Source organism: Pseudorasbora parva, chromosome 14 (genome assembly GCF_024679245.1).
Source record: "Pseudorasbora parva isolate DD20220531a chromosome 14, ASM2467924v1, whole genome shotgun sequence".
NCBI classification, from domain to species: Eukaryota; Metazoa; Chordata; class Actinopteri; order Cypriniformes; family Gobionidae; genus Pseudorasbora; species Pseudorasbora parva.
The window spans coordinates 37,730,170-37,751,188 of NC_090185.1; the positions used below are offsets into that span (position 1 = coordinate 37,730,170).

Genomic DNA, 21,019 nt, shown 5'->3' on the forward strand with positions numbered 1-21,019 from the left:
GATATAGAGAAATCAAGAAAAAATTATCAAGTGGATTTATTGGAATGAAGTGCAAAATCAACATGAAAATGATTCAAATCAAACAATAGACAAATTGGCCTGTTCTGAAGAGATCTTTTACACAAAAAACATAAAAAATGACAATAAATGATAGAAGAAAAGAGTGACAGAACAAATGACACGTTTACAACAGAGAGATCGAAACCTTCCAAGATGCAAACGAGAGGGAAATCACAGATACAAACCACCTGTTGAGACGCTCGTAACACTAATGTCTTCGCACTTCTGCTTTCACATTTATTTTTGAGACGCTCACAGTGAGTATGTTGCTTGGCACAGGCAAGCGGTTCACTAATATAGCGTTTATATTTAAAAGACAATTCATCTTCACAGAGAAACATACATATATGGCAGGACAGATACTCATAACATTTTACTCCCCAACCCCGGTGTCTCCTGTAAGAAGTGTGAATGAATCCTATACGTCCATGCTACTAAAAGAAATGTTTTATTGGTTGTGCTTGTTGCTGGATTTGTGTGAATGGCCAGGTCAGGTGTGCAGAAGGTGCTATCCTTCAGCAATGACAATCGTTCGGTTAATAAAGCCGCCAGACTTTTGTAAGAAAGCATGCAGAGTCTGTCAGCTAATGAATAATGAAGTGCCATGATCAAGCAATGATCGTACCATCTACAGAGCCGAACTCTTTCTCATGGGCGCGCGTCAGGATCTCTTTGTACAGAATCTCAGCTTCCTTGTACTTGCCCTGTTTCAGATAGCATGAAGCCTGCAAGGGAAATAAAACACACTTAAAATGTATTATGAATGATGCTTGAAGGATCTTACAGAGCCCAAACGTTTAATCGGTAGTGTGTAGGTATATAATACACACAGTGTAGTGCGAGTAGTTTGAACTGGATGTAAAACTAGTGTTTCACACTGCAAAAAATGCTCTTCTTATTTAGCATTTTTTCTTGTATCCAGTCCAAATATCTAAATATTGTTAAATCAGATGCATTTACTAGATAATTTAAACGATATAAGATATTTTTTCTTGTTTTCTGGGGAAAAATATCCAAATGAAGTGCCTAAAACTGGCAAAATGATCTGCCAATGGGGTGAGAAAAATAATCGTATTTCTGTTTGGGACGGAAACAAGAAACAAGATTTCAATCAGAAAAGAAACAAAATTATTTTTCTCACCCCATTGGCAGATCATTTTGCCTGTTTTAAGCAAAACTCACTTCATTTTGAGTTTATTTCCAACAAAACAAAAAAAACAAGTCGTTTTACAATGCATCTAGATTTAAGATTTATTAGATATTTAGACTAGAAACAAGACTAAATTAGTTTTTGCAGTGCAAAGAGCATTTTTTGTGGATCTCCAAACAATAGATGAGGCTGTTTTATTATCAAGATGAGTGCTGATTATATTCACCAGGTTGTTTTTGGTCTTGGCAACATTTGGGTCATCGGGTCCGAGTCTTTTCTCGTAGATGTCCAGAGCCCTGCAGTAATAATACTCCACCTCCTCATACTTCCCCTGATTCTGGCAGAGCAGGGCCAGATTATTCAGCTGCTTGGCCACGTCCGGATGGTCCCGTCCCAACACCTGAGCAATGACAGAGAGGGAAATAATGAAATGCCTGATAAACTTAAAGCGAAATCAAAGGAAGGAAGTTTGTTTTGGAAGTTTGAAGCAGCTTGACTTTCCAAAAAAGGTAGACATCTCTGAACTCCCATTGTTCCCATTCAGTCATCATGGGGTCTCGCCTGGGAGCCCAATTACCTTCAAGTGGTAACAAAATGAGCCAATGGACATTGGTCAGTGAGATTTGCATGCCGAGTCACACGGGTATAAATAGGACTGCATTACTCACTTCATTCATATTTTGCTTTAGAGCCGAGTGGTTGCATAGCAATCTCTCAAATCCAATCTTCCTTTAATAGAAAGAGGATTTCTAGAGAGAGCAAACACAATTCTAACGGCTATCTGGAGAACTCCCCCCGAAAACAGCTATTTTAATTGGTATTTTGCTTGCAACTTGTTGAGGGACATCCCTGCTGGTGTGAAGGCGCATTCCAGAAATGTCTGAATCCGTTTCGTCTAAAAAAGCAGTTCCCTAAAAGACCCCATGGGCGTTCAGCGTCTTTTCCAAGATCTCTGTTCATCTATGCCTGGGCAGACAGCATGCTGAGGGATGGTGCATGCTCTCACTGCGAGGGAATGTCCATATTGGCATTGGGATTGCGACTCTCCTTCTTTAATACGTAGGCATGGGTCCCCTCTAAGCTGCTACCCAGCCCCCCACCGCTTCTCATAGTAGAGCCGCGGGTCTGGTTAGCACTCTGGGAGATCTGAGCTGAGATAAAGGACCCCGACAAAGTTCGCTTTCTCGACGCCCCCATCTCATGGCCGACCTCTTTGGCGACACTGTGGAGGACTTTGCCCAGCAGTCCAGAAGCAGACAGAGGCCATAAAGCACATCTTGCGGCTGCATCTGCTCCGGGAAGACCGGCGACATCCCATCAGCCCTGAGCCACCCTCAGGAAGGCGACAGCCTGTCCGGACCGCTAAACCCTAAAAAAAAAAAACACTGAAGCAGCCCTGAGATGATGGACCAGAGATGGAGGAAGCTGCTCTGATCCAGGAAACAATAGCGCTCCTCTGCTTTCCCCCTGAGGAGGGCCGAGTGGAGAATCCTGTATTTTGTTTTGTATTCTGTATTCAATTTTATATACTCCGTCCACTCACCAACTTTAATTTTACTGGATCCATAGCTACTCCTGCAACGCTCACTCTTACTGGGCTACGAGAGGCATCAACAAAAGTCGCAGTAGCGGTGAGGTGATGGGTCAAATGGCATATCGTTGTTGCGTATGCTGATGTGATAGGTGGGTGTGGCTCTGAGTATGCTGATGTAATAGGTGGGTGTGGCTCTGAGTATGCTGATGTAATAGGTGGGTGTGGCTCTGAGTATGCTGATGTAATAGGTGGGTGTGGCTCTGAGTATACTGATGTAATATGTGGGTGTGGCTTTGAGTATTCTGATCTAATAGGTGGGTGTGGCTCTGAGTATGCTGATGTGATAGGTGGGTGTGGCTCTGAGTATGCTGATGTGATAGGTGGGTGTGGCTCTGAGTATGCTGATGTAATAGGTGGGTGTGGCTTTGAGTATTCTGATCTAATAGGTGGGTGTGGCTCTGAGTATGCTGATCTAATAGGTGGGTGTGGCTCTGAGTATGCTGATGTGATAGGTGGGTTAGGCTCTGAGTATGCTGATGTGATAGGTGGGTGTGGCTCTGAGTATGCTGATGTGATAGGTGGGTGTGGCTCTGAGTATGTTGATGTGATAGGTGGGTTAGGCTCTGAGTATGCTGATGTGATAGGTGGGTGTGGCTCTGAGTATGCTGATGTGATAGGTGGGTGTGGCTCTGAGTATACTGATGTGATAGGTGGGTGTGGCTCTGAGTATGCTGATGTGATAGGTGGGTGTGGCTCTGAGTATGCTGATGTGATAGGTGGGTGTGGCTCTGAGTATGCTGATGTGATAGGTGGGTGTGGCTCTGAGTATGCTGATGTGATAGGTGGGTGTGGCTCTGAGTATGCTGATGTGATAGGTGGGTGTGGCTCTGATTATGCTGATGTAATAGGTGGGTGTGGCTCTGAGTATGCTGATGTAATAGTTGGGTGTGGCTCTGAGTATGCTGATGTAATAGGTGGGTGTGGCTTTGAGTCTTCTGATCTAATAGGTGGGTGTGGCTCTGAGTATGCTGATCTAATAGGTGGGTGTGGCTCTGAGTATGCTGATGTGATAGGTGGGTTAGGCTCTGAGTATGCTGATGTGATAGGTGGGTGTGGCTCTGAGTATGCTGATGTGATAGGTGGGTGTGGCTCTGAGTATGCTGATGTGATAGGTGGGTGTGGCTCTGAGTATGCTGATGTGATAGGTGGGTGTGGCTCTGAGTATGCTGATGTGATAGGTGGGTGTGGCTCTGAGTATGCTGATGTGATAGGTGGGTGTGGCTCTGAGTATGCTGATGTGATAGGTGGGTGTTGCTCTGAGTATGTTGATGTGATAGGTGGGTGTGGCTCTGAGTAGGCTGATGTGATAGGTGGGTGTGGCTCTGAGTATGCTGATGTAATAGGTGGGTGTGGCTCTGAGTATGCTGATGTGATAGGTGGGTGTGGCTCTGAGTATGCTGATGTGATAGGTGGGTGTGGCTCTGAGTATGCTGATGTGATAGGTGGGTGTGGCTCTGAGTATGTTGATGTGATAGGTGGGTGTGGCTCTGAGTATGCTGATGTAATGGGTGGGTGTGGCTCTGAGTATGCTGATGTGATAGGTGGGTGTGGCTCTGAGTATGCTGATGTAATAGGTGGGTGTGGCTCTGAGTATGCTGATGTAATAGGTGGGTGTGGCTTTTGAGGCTCCACCTTCTTTGATGGAGTTCTGTCCCCCGGTTCATCAGACGCGAGTAAAAACATGAACACAATGGAGAGCTGCTTTAAATTAGAAACTGTTGTACTAGTTGTTATAGTAGTATCTAACACTGTTTTTTCATGTTTAATATTGTAAAACTGCTGCTTTTAAGCAACACATTGAATAAAGTGGTATATTAAATAACGTGACATGACTGTAGTGTAAACTTCCACATCGCTCAGATCAGATGCTGTTTTCTCACCGCTGTCATTTTTGTTGTGTTTACTCATTGGGGCCTTTACAATATGACTAACAAGTCAGAGAAGACATGTTTATTTAAATATCATATTAATCAAGAGACAAAAGGGGCTTTTGAAACACAACAAACAGGCAAAGCATTTGTGACAGTACCTTCTCTCTGATCTCCAAGGCTCTCTTGCACAGTGGTTCTGCTTCCTTGTATTTTCCTCTCTTTCCATACAAGACCGCCAGGTTGTTGAGGGTGGCCGCCACCTGGATTAGTCACGAAATACAGACACTGATTACCCAGCTGCCAAAAATATGCTCTAAGAATGTTTTGCTAACATTCCCATTAGGTTATGAAAACGTTATTTTTGAATGGTATTTGAATGCTCAACATGTCCAATGTTTTTTTTTGTGCCGTCAAATCGAATAATTGTGATTAATTGCATCTGGCATAAAAGTTTTGGTTTACATAAGATAAGTCTAAATAACTTCATTCTTGCCTAAAAACTCTTAAAACTACAGTCCGTGACACAATAACAGTAGAATTTGTCAACAAAAAAAAATACTTTTATGTCAGATGTGATTAATCACGATTAATCGATTTGACAGCACTAGTTTATTTTAATTATCAGAACATTTAGGGAACATTTTATAATTTTGAGAACATTATGCAAACGTTACTTCTGAATAGTGTTGTCCTTTCCCAGCTTATTAATGTTCAAATACACTCAAAAATAATGTCACAATGCCCAACGTAAACACAGTCGTAACATTTCAGGAAGAAAGAGTAACAGGAACAGTATTTTGGATCCATGTGTGTGTCAGGTCTTAAAGGGACAGCAGTTATTTAGACTACAAAAAGACAAACGATCACTCACTGCTGTTGACTGATTAACTTTAATGGATTAATCTGTATTTCAGTTTTTACAATGAAGATCATCCAAAGTCATTTTACATTTGATCACTTTGTTTTTTTATTAATTCAGTTTCTTACCTGAATACTGTTAGACCTACATGAGAAATAAAGCCGTCTATATCATTTTTATATTTATTCTATTGTATTTAGTTGTGCTATTGTTATTAATTTGTTTATTTGATCTTATGAGTTTACTCGTCTTTTTTCAATCAATTTACTATTTGAAATCAAGAGTCTTTGTGTTGTGTGTGTGAGCTGTTGCAACAAAATTACCCCATTGGAAAAAATACATTGAGTTAGCAAATATTTGTGAGATAATTGTAATGGTAATTGATGAATGTTTATATATGAAAAAAAAGCTTAAAAGCTTTATCATATAACGTGATCTCTTCAGAAGACATTTTTGAATATCTATTTGACAGTATATGCAGCGATTGTCCCCTGTGGTATCGAAAATGGTGTCGAATATCGACACTTTACAGGTATCGTATCGAAGTTAGAAATTCCAGTATCGTGACAACAGTGCATCTCTGAACATTCAGAAACAAGTAGTTTAAAACATTTATAAACATTTAAAAAACATTCTGAAAATATACAGGGGGAAAGTAATGCGATTTATGTAATCCGATTACTTTTTTAAGTAATTAGTAAATATGGCAAAACTTTCAATTTTTTTTAACAAAATAAACACAAAATGACTTTGTTTTCCCATAATTTATTGACTGACAGTTCTCCATGTTAAAAGAAATCATGAGTACGTTTTTTTATTTGTATTATTATCTTTACAACTGTTTTAGCTATCCTTGTTTTTTATTTTTTTTATTTGTCCATATGGTATTCATTTTTCTCATGCATATGTTGCCACTATTTTAATGAACTTCTATATAAAGCACCTTGAATTGCCATTGGGTATGAAATGTGCTATACAAATAAACTTGCCTTGCCTTGCCTTAAGTGTAGAGGCGTGTGTGTGTGTGTGTGTGTGTGTATCTGTGGGCTTGTTTTTGTGACATATGAGGACACAAATGTGTATAATGACATGGGTATGACACAGGTATTACAAGGAGAGGGGGAAATATGAGGACATTACCCATGTCCCCACTTATCCATACAGGATGAGTTTTTTTTTAGAAAGTAAAATGCAGAATGTTTCCTGTGATGGGTAGGTTTAGGGGCAGTGTGTGTGTGTGTGTGTGTGTGTGTGTGTGTGTGTGTGTGTGTGTGTGTGTGTGTGTGGGTAGGTTTATGGGCAGGGGCAGTGTAGGGGGATAGAAAATAAGGTTTGTACAGTATAAAAACCATTACGCCTATGGAGAGTCCCCATATGTCACAAAAACAAACGTGTGTGTGTGTGAAAATGATGGTTATTGAATGTGAAGCAGGCCTTTCTCACTTGCACAAAAACACATTCAGTATTCCTCAATCAATAAAAACTGTGAAAGCCAAACAGAATATTAAATTGTTAAAATGACACAAATATACTTTATTTAATCTAATTTTATTAATCAATGTTTTGCAGCTGCTGACCCTCGATGATCCAATTCAACTGTACTAATAAACAAAGCCACATTTGTGCTTAATTTTTTTGTTTTTATTGCTGAAGTTAGTGTTGAACTTTCTTCTCCTGTGTCCTATCCTTCTTCTTCAACACAGTAAGTCACTTTTTTATGGAGTAACCAAATATTGTAACACATTACTTTTAAAAGTGCTTTCCCAGCACTGGTATACTGGTGTCTTGTGTTACTTACCGCTGGGTGGTCATTGCCCAGGGTCTTTTCTCTGATTGACAGGGCATCATTGAGGAGATGGGCCGCTTCTTTGTATTTATTCTGGTCCCTGAAAAGAGTGAAAAGAAAGACAATAAAGTCTTATTTCAAAAGGCTTATTTCAGTGGGCAATCTTCTTTTGATAAAATATTATTTATCCGTTTTCCATGCCAAATTAGCAAAAATGGCTAATAGAATTGACAGAGGAAGTAAAAACAAAAGATACATAAAAAAACTGAAATAATTTGAAATGTATAGACCGATTGAGTGATTGAATGCTTGACTACATCCTCTGCTGAGTTGAAGAAGCTGGTTAACCAATTGAAAATAGTTTGACCAAGGGAGTCTTGCAGGTTAAAGAAAGAAAGTTCTGTCCTCAATTCTTCACAATCATGTCGTTCCAAACCTCCCAAAAATACTTTATTTCTTCTTTGCAACACCAAAGGACAAACTTTGAAATAAATGCCCTGGTTGCTTTGTCCATGTGGTTACAAATACTGGAACTTCAATATGAATATGCAAATATGAATGTGCAAATATGTGCTGTGCGCTTTGCTCAACAACAAACTAAGCACACATCAAAAATGAGTGGCATCTGATTATAGTGATGTGGATGAGCTCAGCATTTCGGCACTCCAGTCACGTCACGTTTATTTACATAGCGCTTTATTCAATAGATTGCTTTACAACAAGCACCTTTACAGTATTGAGCATGAAAAACTGTGTCAGTGTCGCTTTCAATTAGAAATTCAACTTTATTAAAATGTAAAGCGGCTCTCCAGTGTGTTCATGTCCTTACTTGTGGACGTCTGAGCTCGACAGCAGAAGAAATAAACTGGAGAAGATTTACAAGGCAAAGCAGGCAGAGCCACACACACCTATCATCGCCACACACCAACATTAGTTTAAATGTGTTTACCACACACTCGGTCAAGCTGTTTTTGAACTCCCTAAAAAAAATAGTTTTGGCCTGATTTTGTACAAAATGTCATCACACCAGTTTGTTCTTCGATTTCACTTGAAATATATCGGGGCCTTAAAAGTGTCACAGTAGAGGGGTGCAGGTGTGACATCACTTTGTAGGCCATACGCGGAAGCTAGTTAGCATTTTAGCACTTCCGGTTCCCTCGTCCCAAAGTCAATGGTTTGTTTGAATGGGATTTTGTTTAAATGGCTGAAATAAGGCCTGTGGTGAAAACAAACTCAAAACACATTTTATTCTATGACATAAAATACATCAGTATTACCCCACTTGTGCTGTTTTTGAAGCTGTTATGTGTCTTGGAAAAGGCGGTTGCTAACAAGTAGCTAATGGGACTACAGAGACCGTCGAGGAGATTAACCGTCATCACGCCGAACGGGTAAACTCAGTCCGCTTTTACAGCCTTATTATGCTCATAATTGTGCTCTTATAATCTAGTCTAACTCAAACGCTCTGGGAAAATGTTTTGAGATAAAAACTGAGCGAATTGCTGGGAGATTAGCGATGGTGACGTTGAAGTCGAGCGACCGTGGTGTAGTCCGTTTATAGCCTAACTTTATCCGTTTACTTTTGGCTACTGCATTCAGGCGTCAAAATTACAAAAAATTATTCATCTCAAAATCGTCTGTGATAATTATCTTGATGGAGAAAGTATCATAAACTTTTGTTGTTCACAGAGCTTGTTTTTTATTTTTTTAGAGATAACCCAAAAGCCTTTGGGAAAATCCTTTTGGGTTTGTGTTGAGGGAACCAGTTGATTGGTCCTCAAAGTGGCGTCACACCTGTCTATAGTTGTACACACGAGTTGAGCACTAATGCTGCCTTCACGTGCTCAGAATTATCGTAAATACGAGTTTTGAGGTAAAAACTGCACATGAACGAACGCCCTTCTGATGTCATGTTTACCACTGGGAAGTTCGGAAATAGTTTGGATAGAGAGATGAGCGTGGCATAACCGTTAAAAATGGCGGATGGCAGACGAATTTCTGCTGTGGCAGGTGTTTTATTAGTTTTTTTTCTGCAACAATTGTCTTATCTTGTCATTAGAGTAGTACATATTTACATTAATTAATAATCATTTGAAGGATATTGTGTATTTTAAACACATCAAAAATCGCATGTAGTTGACCATCATTCCAGAACGAGCAAGCTGACTATCTAGATAATGCGGTAAAAGTAGATATACAATAGGATCATATGGCTGAAAACTATTACCATTTTAGTCTTTAAGCAGCCTTATCTTGTCTACATTATGCCTTTATCGTGAATGTGGTTATAAACGATATGCTTTCGTGTTGTGCTGCTGTGCTTGCCAGTGATTCTATGATTTTCTGGGACCGGGAAATGACTGAAATGGTTATAGTGTTAAAATAACATTTTCCAAAGACGCACAAAAGTATGAACCTGGCGTCCTCCATTCTTTCCGACAACAAAGCGCCTGAACACAACAAGCTTGAAATCACGACTTCTGAAGTGGGAAGTAGGAAACTTCCGATAGCACGTGAAGGCGGTACAAAACACAAGCTTTCAGAAGTAACTAAAGTCATTATTTGTTCATGACAGATCTGCTCTAGCAGGGTATATACAGCAATCCTCAAGTTAAATTTACTACTTTTTAATACCTTTTATACTACCTTAAGAATATTTTTTAAAACCATCACGACACTGAATTGCAAGTGTTAATCAGCGACCTTTCTATTATTCACAGATTTTGACATATATAACATACAAAAAAAAAAAATAGATTTAGAATCGACAGCAGGAGGAAATCTGTTATAAGTTATCATTCAGACACAGTAAAATAGATCGCAACATTCACAAAGGTTGGTTAAGGAGAAGCATTACTGCATACACATCTGATTTACATTAATAATTGGTAATTCAGCAATTAAATTATTTAGTGTTTTTTTCCAACAACAAAACCTGAGCCAAATATTACATTTCTATAACTGTGATAAGTTGTTGAATTAAACAAAATACTAAAAACTAGTGCTGTCAATCGATTAAAAACTTTAACTAGATTAAGCACATTTTTTCTGTGATTAATCGCAATAAAAAAAGAATTGTTTTTGTAAGTTTTTAATATATGTTTTAATATAATAATTTCAGTTAATCAAATTAATGTAGAAACAACATAAAGACAGTATATTTTAAATACTTGTTTAAATGGCATCTTTTTATGAATGAAGGCTAGTATTACTGATTTTAGAATACAGCTACTGATTGTTTTTTTTAATTTATTATTAGGCTTCAAAAATATAACAGTTTTTAATTTAGGTAAACTTAAAACAATGCTAACATAAACCCATAATTAATGTCATGTTTACTCCTGCCCTTCCTGTCTTAACATTTAGGAAATATACAGAAATTTAATAAAGTTATCAAAGTTATATGCAGTCTGCACTGCATTAACTATAAATTAAATAGTTAATCCTCATTAAAGCTACAAAAGTTATTTAGTCAAGAGCAGCGAGTCATTTTCTCTGTTCCCTTTGCTCTTTAACTTTACTGACAGGAAGCTTTATTGGCTGCTGTCCCTTTAAGAGCAGACAGACACGCGGATCTCACTGTTTATATACTGTCTATGGATCGCGCCTCATTCTCTCACAACTCTTTTTGTTCATTTTAGACTTTATATAAATCATTTAAGATTGCTCTTATGAGGATAGTCGTTGAAGATATGCCTTAAAGCAAGTCTAAAATAAAACGAAAGCCAGCCCCTTCTGTTGAGCGCGCTGTGCTCTGAGATGATGCCGAACGACCGCTGAATATGCCGTCAGCATCAAACATACGCCGAGACGGAAACAAAAGATCTTTGATTATGTGCCCAGATATGCTGAAGCCCATATCTAAACGAACTAACGCGAACGCAGATAGAATTTCAATCAGAATAGGACACCTGATAGTCTGAAAAAATAATACATAATTTGGAAAAAAATAATACCTCTGAGACCACATCTAACACTTTTAATGGCCTTGAATTTGACAATTTTGATTTATCACTTTTTAATACTTTTTAAAACCCCGCGGACACCCTGTCTAGCCATGTTGGACATTTTAATGAGGCTTTTTTGTCCTGTGCGATTCTTAAAAGTGGCCATTTACTTAAATTTTTACTGTTTGTGTTTGTGTAACTAAGAACATACAGGTTTCGAATGACATGCGGGTGAGTAAAAAGTGGGTGCGTTTACATGCACACCAGTAAGCTGATAACTCACAAAATGAGCTGATTGAAATAACCAGTTTTCCCCGTCTAAATGCAAACCAGTACACTGACAACGCAAGTAAACCGCGTTTACATGACTTTATTAATAAACCGGGTTATTTCCTTGTAGTGACGTTAAAAAGAATAATGTCCGTATCTGACTCGTCAGTTGTGATGTTAATAAACCGTGTCATTGGGAGACTTACGGCTCATATTATCCCTCATCAGCTCCAGATGCAGCGTTTTGACTGAACCTCTTCTACTTCTGCTGCATGAGATGAGAAGAACACATCTTTACAATTTTCTGGGTCTTAAAAGAGTCTGCGTTTGTGATATATGTGTTTGGATGTGTTTAAATCTGCTCTAAGTTTGCGTTTTTGTCACCTATCACACATGCGCTCTTCAATAAGCCGACAGAAAGCAGGTTAATGCGTTTACATGCTGTGCAAAATCGGGGTAAGAGGCAAAAAACTCCCTGTCCCGACCGGTTTATGCTTACGCCGTTTATGAACTTACTCCGATAAAAGAAAACGGGTTAGCGCGTTTACATGACCACGTTCATTGTCGGCTTATTAGGCGTAATCGGCTTAAGAACGTGCATGTAAACGCACCCAATGAACGAAACCTGCTTCAACAGGAGCAAACACACACCTGTAGACCAGAGCCAGGATGTTGAGCATGGTGGCCACATCGGGATGGTCGTGTCCCGAGGTTTTCTCCAGGTCCTCCAGGGCCTGTTTGCAGAGAGGCACGGCCACCTCGTAGCGGCCCTGAGCTGCGTACTGGATCACCAGGTTATGGAGCGTCCTGAGGCGGGCTGGGATCTCATAGCCACCCTGCTGCGCCGCAGCCACCGCCGCGCTGTTGTGCTGGTGTGAGACTGAAGGGGCGACAGAGAGAAAGGATTGCTGGGAATTTAACTTATGCACAAATCCAATGTGTTTAAAGGGATACTCCAAGTTTTTTTCATATTAAACTGTTATTCCCTTAAAGGGTTAGTTCACCCAAAAATGAATTGTCTGTCATTAACTCCTCCCCCTAATGTCGTTCCACACCCGTAAGACCTCCGTTCATCTTCACACACAGTTTAAGATATTTTATATTTAGTCCGAGAGCGTATGCAAGTGTATGCACACTATACTGTCCATGTCCAGAACGGGAATAAAAACATCATCACAGTAGTCCATATGAGACATCAGTGGGTTAATTAGAGTCTCTTGAAGCGTCGGAAATACATTTGGGTCAAAAAATAACAAAAACTACGACTTTATTCAGCATTGTCTTCTCTTCTGCGTTTGTTTTCAATCCTCAAATAAAGATTAAAACGGCTATGAATCAGCGTATTGATTCATGATTCGGATCGCCAATGTCATTTCAGCAGTTTGACACGCGATCCGAATCATGAATCAATACGCTGATTCATAGCCGTTCGAATCTTTGGTTTGGTCTTGGTTTGGTTTGGTCACTTCTAACATTATCTCTGTTTGGTACCATAGTGAATGAACTGGGCTTAGTGGGCTAAGCTAAATGCTATCAGATCGTCACCGCTGGTCAGAGAGATTAAGAGCACGGACTGAGACGAGAGAGGGATGTATCAAGTTGTCTTAGTTAAGGGAATAAAAGTTTAATATGAAAAAACCTTGGAGTATCCCTTTAAGAGAACAAAAACAACACTTCCTGAGAAATTAGAGCCCAATATTAGTAATACAAATTGTCAAAGCAATCGGGAAAGCCGCTATTTTTGCGTGGATCATAAATTTCTCTGTACGACAGACGAAATGCATTAACAAACACCGTCAGGTTATCTTGCGTCCAGAGGCGGAGGCCTGATGTTTGGGAACGCAATCGACTGGGAGGGAATTCATCCTGATGACAGACTGACTCCGGTGTTTCAGAACTACCAAACCAACATTTGAGACTGGTCCGCTGGTTAGTACAGTTATCCAATCACAGCCTCTATTGAGGCAAAGTCACCTGTTTTTTTTTTTTTTGATCATCGAGGGATTTATTCAGTAAATGTGTTTCCATCGTAGTTTATTATTCATCAATTAAGCAAATATGTGCATAGACACAAAAACTCTTTCATACCTGCTGCTATTATGTTTTTAAATGATCTGATATAAATGTGTGTTATCCGATGTGTATTGTGTTGCTATACAAACATGTATGTCTGCTGCTGTCTGCACAAAGAATTGCCTTTAAGGACAAAAAAGTTAACTTACATTTTAAGAATTATGACTTATGTGCATCTTGGCATTTCAATCAGTGCTTTTTTTAATGTGACATCCCAAATCATGTGCATAAAAATAGGTGGATGGAAACATAGCTACTGTTAATAAGGGAAAAATGGATTGTATGGTTTCTCCAGCCCTGTCCAAAATGCCACTCTTGTGGTTCTTGTGAGTCCACACTTTGGTAATATAACGCCGCATTGACTGTTGGGTAGTAGGACGCAATGGCGTCTGTAATAGTGCAAGCTTTGCAGAAGGCCATGAGATTATACAGAGTATCGGTCGTGCCGAATGTGGTACCCACGACTGACAAGCATTAATACATATAGCCCATTAATGTCATGATAACAACAGCCAAAATCAACCCATGAGCAATAATATCTATCAAAATATATCCATAAAATACATGTAATGTAAGGACTACGCCATGTCATTTCCTTACCCGGGTAATCTTCATCATTGGGAAACAAGTCATCCAGGGCATCTTTGGGAGTCTCATTATTTTTCTCTTCCTAAAACAAAACCCAAGAAAAAAAGTTACAGTTTGAAACCATTCAAATATTTAATTTGGCATAATGATTATTTATAATCAGTCTGTGGTGTCTTATAATGTATATTTGACAGTGAATTTCAATAGTTAGTTGCGTCTCGGTCCATGGATGACTGTCTTTATAGCCCTAATGTTAATGGGTCCATTAATTCAGGAAATAACAGCATGAAACATCTTTTCATGAAATATAAATGGCAAGCCGGAGGCAACTGTCATTTAAACAGATAATGTCGTTAAATCCTCCCACAGCACAAAGAGAAAAATGAAAAACATGGGTCTGCAGTAAAGAAGGGGACGTCCTGTTTGCCAGGGAATACGGTTTAGTTATTCATCACACGGTAACGGCGAGGCACGTCTGCTTCATAACATCTCCATCCAGCAAAACAAGGCAAATAAATCAATGCTGGCTGCACTTACAGGAAGAAGGACATGGCTCGTCTCCAAGGAAAAGGCAGGCTACAACCGCAGAGGAGATTTAAGACAGAAAAGTTCCCCTTTTTTCCATTTATAAGTCCACTTAAAATGTTAGTCATGCTTTCTTGAAACAAAAGCTTTGTAATTAAAATTTTAATTTGGTAAAGAACATATAAATGTATAAAAATTAACACAAGATCATAACCGGTGCACATGTCTCACACAAGTCCATTTAAATTTCCCAAAAATGCAGGAAAGTTGAACCCATCACCATGAACCTTTCACACTGTAAATTGTGCCCTCTTTTCTTATCTAGGGTGCAGGCTGATAGGTCCTTAATGAGATTGCTTGCTCAACATTTAGTTATATCTGGCCATGTCCACACGAAGCCAGCGCTTTCCCAATCCGATCTTTTTTTTCCCTCGTTTCAAGAAATATCTGCGTCCACACGAGATTACAAAAACGGACTAAAAACGATGTAGTTTGCATGCCAGGCCAGTGTGTGGCGCTGTAATTCTGCCACAGAAATACACTAAAAACGGAGAAGAAGAGTTGTGGCTAGCAGGGGTATAGCAGTGGTCGGAGGTGAGGCAAAATCTCACAATAAAATAACAATAAATACATTTGCTACTTAACAGAAGTGTTTTATTATACACCTACCCCAACCCAAAACATACCCGTACAATAATGCAGATACGGTAATTAAATGACGCGATATTGATGTGCGCATGCCCCGTGCCCGTAGTTGTATCCCTTACCTCTTTCCCTGTGCCGGACGTAGTGTGAGGACATCACCGTTTCAGAAAATATACGGATTGGCTGTACACACGAAAACGGAAGATGATCGTTTTCAGATTTATCCGCTTTGGGACCCGGTTTCGAAAAACATCAGATGCATGCTTCTAAAACGCTGGATCCGTGTGGACGAAACGCTGATATGGTACAAAATGTATACGTATACAGCGAAACGCGTCTCCGTGTGGACGGGGCCTCTGGTTCAGTGTTTGCTGTAAGCTAGTCCTCTGAACCCCTCCACCTCCCCCAGGTTGCGCAAAATGAGTGGCAATGAGCACATTTTCTAAAATGGTTCTTGTTATTTTCACATTCCCAATTAAAAAACCTGTGGGTTTCTGAAGAGCATTTTTTAAGCCTAAAGTCGGCTGTTGCCATATTCACTCCCGTATAACAGAAAATGGGCAAAGAGGCGTCCCGTGTGGGTGGAGCTGAAGTGTCTGTTTGCTGAAACCACGCCCGCCTGACCACAGTCAATTCCAGTGTAAATGTGTTTCTGCTCCTTCTGAAGCCTGTCCCTAGTGGCCAGTTGAGGAATTGCAGTTTAAGTCACTTCAGTATTGGCTTCAAGAGAGATTGCGGGAGGTTGCCGGTTGGTTACACATGAGATGTTTTGTCCCCAACAGTTCACATTAGACATAACAGATAATGTTTGCGTGATAACTCGCCAAGACAGATATTTTTAAAAACTGTAATTCTGTTTGTGTGTGTATCAGGAACGTGCACTGTCTGAGTCTTTGTGCGAGTGATTCGGATCTGTTAGTCAGCGCAAGAGTTTGAAAATCACATTTCATTGGTTCAGACCAAGCGGCTCCTCCCCCAGTTTAATACGAAAGTGACTTAAACTGCAATTCCTCGACTGGCCACTTGGGACATGCTCCAGGACAGGACGCCTCTTTGCCCATTTTGTGTTATCCGGGAGTGAAGATGGCAACAGCCGACTTTAGGCCCAACTTTACAGCAGAAAAAAAAACATGTTTATAGCCTGGTACAAATTGTGGTTTTGGTCTATACGACTAATTTTGCCCTTCATGACATCTGTGAGGAGGGTGAATTTTTCATTTCTCATTCGTTTACATTTTATTAAGCCTTAAAGTTCTGCATAATAAAGGGCGTGGTTACTTTGAGTGACAGGTGGATAGCCATTTATCCGTTGTCTGTTAGTCATTGCGTCACATAAGCTCCACACACATCCCACCTCTTTGCCCATTTTCTGTTATCCAGGCGTGACTCGCGATGACGCGCTGCCAAGATGGCGACGGCTCGTCTCTACTTTACTCTTCAAAACTGCACTTCAGAATCCTATGGGTGGCGTCACGGATGCTATGTCCATATACTTTTACAGTCTATGGTTCAGACTCATCGAGAATTTGCTATGAATATTTACAAAGTTAAAATGCTGCACTTTAAAACGACACCAAACTTGAGCTGAGAGAAAGCCCAGGCGTCAAAAAGCGATCAGAGAAAAACGTCATCTTTCATAGTCAAGTCAAGCTGATAACATCACTGTTTTCTCCAGAACGACTGTACAGCCGAATCAAATCTTGCTGCAATATTGTCCTGTTTAACACTGAAGCTGCTTTAAAACAATCGTCATTGTAAAAGCGCAATATAAATCAAGTTCTTAATTACAATATTGCAACAAAATTAGATTTGGCTGTACAGTCGTTCTGGAGAAAACAGTGATGTTATCAGCTTATTTTAATTTATCATAGAGCGACAATGTTGGCAGATCAGTATTATAGTTTATAGAATGAATTAAGACCTAATAAAATAATTTTATTTGCATATTTAGTTGAATAACTTAGATCAAAATCAAACTGAGCAAGCCAAGCCAAGGGCGTTCTCATAGACAAAGGAAAGGAAAGGCACTCCTCTCCAAAAACATACAAATAAAGACACTTCTAGATGTTTAATTGCTTTTTGATTTTGCATTGGAATCTTTAGACGAGGGCTTAATGAACTTTTGTGAAAACATTTTTAATTTTTTTTTGCTGTAGCTCGTACACATTCCCACTAATTTTGTCAGCACGGGTCCGACATACACCCACCTAAATGATTATTAGGAACCCCATACTAATACTGTGTTTGACCGCCTTTCGTCTTCAGAACTGCCTTCATTCTACGTGGCATTGATCAACAAGAGGTGCTGAAAGCATTCTTTAGAAATTTTGGCCCATATTGATAGGAGAGCATCTTGCAGTTGATGGAGATTTGTGGGATGCACATCCAGGGCACGAAGCTCCCGTTGCACCACATCCCAAAGATGCTCTATTGGGTTGAGATCTGGTGACTGTGGCGGCCATTTTAGTACAGTCAACTCATTTTCATGTTAACCAATTTGAAATGATTTAAGCTTTGTGAAATGGTGCATTATCCTGCTGGAAGTAGCCATCAGAGGATGGGTACCTGAATGAATGAATGAATGAATGAATGAATGAATGAATGAATGAATGAATGAATGAATGAATGAATGAATGAGGCATTTATGTAGCGCTTTCATATGCATTTATTCATATGTATTTATGCATCACATGCTTTCAATTGCAATGTAAGTCGCTTTGGATAAAAGCGTCTGCCAAATGCATAAATGTAAATGTACTACTGTACACCCAAAGCGCTTCACACTCATGTCAGGGGTCTCTCCTCAACCACCACCAGTGTGCAGCTCCACTTGGATGATGCGACGGCAGCCACAGTACAACGGCGCCAGTGCGCTCACCACACACCAGCGATAGGTGGAGAGGAGAGAGGCTGATAGAGCCAATTCAGTGGATGGGGATTATTAGGAGGCCATGATTGGTAAGGGCCAATCGAGGGAATTTTTCCAGGATGCGGGGGTTACACCCCTACTCTTAATCGAAGAACATCCTGGGATTTTTAATGACCACAGAGAGTCAGGACCTCAGTTTAACGTCTCATCTGAAGGACGGTGCTCTTTGTCAGTATAGTGTCCCCATCACTATACTGGGGTGTTAGGATCCACACAGACCACAGGGTGAGCGCCCCCTGCTGGCCTCACTAACACCTCTACCAGCAGCTCCTGGTTTTTCCCAGTTAGTCTTCCATCCAGGTGCTGACCAGGCTCAGCCCTGCTTAGCTTCAGTGGGAAACCAGTCTTGGGCTACAGGGTGATATGGCTGCTATATTTGGGACAAGAGTCGCAACCTTAAATTACTTGCACAAAACTCTTGATCAGCACTCAAAGTTTGTTCATTTAAACCGCTATGCGCAGAGAGCGTGAGGGTGAGGGCGACAGAGAGACCTAACCCCCCCACGCATGCGTCAAGTTCACGTCAATAATTTGGTGGATTATATCGTTATTTTGATTTTTGTGCGCACAATAACTATTTTCGTCGCATTGTAAAATGATTCTACAGCCACTGTAGCGAGATGGACTTTGTAACGAAGTCTTTAGTGCCTTTATGGGTCTCTTGAGTGGGTCAGTGGAAATGTACTGAATGCCAATGGAGGCCTTTTTGAAGCCTTTCTCAGCTTTCAACCAAAATATCTTCATTTGTGTTCTGAAGATGAACGAAGGTGTTACAGGTGTCCAACGACATGAGGGTGAGTAATTAATGAAATAATTTTCATTTTTAGGTGAACTAACCCTTTAAGCTTTCAGAGCCATGAACTAAAAATGCAGCAGACTGAACATGCGCTGTGAATCTATGCCGAGGACGCATACCTCAGCTCTCATCACGAGCTCATCCATCAATATATCTGACTCCTGCAGCGTTTGGGCCGTGAGTGAGACTCTCTCAGCGGCTAAATCACATTGAACAGACACGTTCAGTTTTTAATTGTAGTGTCTGTTCTCTAACTGAACTGATTTTATGAAAATGCGGTAGTAGTGGGAAAGTGAAAGTGATTCAGTAGCGGTGATTCAGTAGCGGTGGCTTTGGGAGTGGCCTCATAGGGCAGCGAAGCATTCTGGGAATTGTTGTCTTTCATCTCCATGAGACAAAAATAAGTTTTCTGTCTTTTCTCAATCTAGAAAGCACTAAATTAAAAAATATTTCACATTTCTACAGCATTAATGACCCAGTTTAAATACAGATTTATATTCCCAGCGCTGAAGTACTCCTTTAATAATATTTGTTTCAATCCCTAAATGAAGCCTGCTATATTTGGGACAAGAGTCGCGAGTCTCGCTACCTTAAATTGCTTGCACAAAACTCTTGATCAGCACTCAAAGTTTGTTCATTTATTTTAAACCGTTAACCGCAGAGCGTGAGGGTGAGGGTGAGGGTGAGAGAAAGAGAGAGAGAGAGAGAGAGAGAGAGAGAGAGAGAGAGAGAGAGAGAGAGAGAGAGAGAGAGAGAGAGAGAGAGAGAGAGAGAGTCTTGGCCATTAGGTAATTTACTAGTTTTTGTGTAAGTAATACGTTGTCACATTAGGGCTGGACGATATGGCCAAAATTCATATCACGATATTTTTCTTAATTTCGGTCGATACGATATAATTCCGATATCGATATGAACTATATAAAAGCTTTAGGAAAAACTACTAAGAACTGCCACAAAGGATGTCTGTACCTACAAACTTCTGACAAATTAATTTGCCAAGTCTATGAATAGTCCTCCTATAAAACAATATAATATTTTAGAAATAAAACCAGTACAAATAAATTAATGTTCACCTTTTATTTGTATTTAGCCTTTATATGAAAAAGAAATGTGAAATCAACATCAAATAAACATAAGACTCCCACTTTATTAATATTAATATCTTTTAAGTTTAAACTATAACATAGGCTGATTATATTATTCTTAATATAGATTAAACAAAAGTGCTTCAGCCAGGATTCAGATATTCAGAATACTCTAGCGGATGGATCTTCTTCAGATGGTGGATCTGCTTCACAGCGTACAGTGCTCCTATGCCGCAGACGCAGTTTATTGAGCATTTTCTTTTAAGTTTTATATTTCAGTGAAGAACAATTCATAGCGCTCTATTTTCCATTTATGCAAAACTATAGCATATATTTAATGCTGCATTTATTTAATTAAAAATGCAGTAAAAAACGTAATACAGTGAAATATTATTCTGATCTACATCATCTGTTCACTACGTGAATATATAGTAAAGTGTCATTTATTTCTGTGATCAAAGCTGAATTTATCATCATTACTCCGGTCTTCAGTGTCACTCATCATTCTCATATTAGGATTTGATGCTCAACAAACATTTATGATTATTATCAGTGTTGAAAACAGTTTTGTTGCTAATGATGCTCCTTCATTGCTTTCATATATTGTCGCAATCGTCTGACTGTCGATCGTCACCTTTCAGCTCATAACGATTTGTATGTATATGTAACGTCCTTCAGCTGCAGCTCCAGCGTGACAGTAACGTTAGTTCTACGAATCCGCTTTTGGACTTTCTGTGAGAGAGCGTCCTCCTCATATTTAGATACGAATAGACCTCAAGAAGCGCGCAATCAACCGAGGTTAGAGAAAGCGGTCTTTAGCATCCCTGTTAAATTGCCCGCC

At 39.8% G+C, this 21,019-nt stretch overlaps 1 protein-coding gene across 2 annotated transcripts in view; it reads right to left on the reverse strand.

Moving 5' to 3' along the window:
- klc4 (kinesin light chain 4) overlaps positions 1 to 21,019 on the reverse strand; it is a 73,321-nt gene that overhangs the window by 27,660 nt on the left and 24,642 nt on the right. For both annotated transcript variants that reach the window (XM_067416357.1, XM_067416358.1), the window contains exons 4-9: positions 14,211 to 14,280; positions 12,189 to 12,417; positions 7,333 to 7,420; positions 4,834 to 4,935; positions 1,437 to 1,610; positions 686 to 785 (exon numbers count right to left, since the gene is read on the reverse strand). In XM_067416357.1, coding sequence (XP_067272458.1) covers positions 686 to 785; positions 1,437 to 1,610; positions 4,834 to 4,935; positions 7,333 to 7,420; positions 12,189 to 12,417; positions 14,211 to 14,280 — 763 coding nt within the window. The remainder of the gene's footprint in view (positions 1 to 685; positions 786 to 1,436; positions 1,611 to 4,833; positions 4,936 to 7,332; positions 7,421 to 12,188; positions 12,418 to 14,210; positions 14,281 to 21,019) is intronic.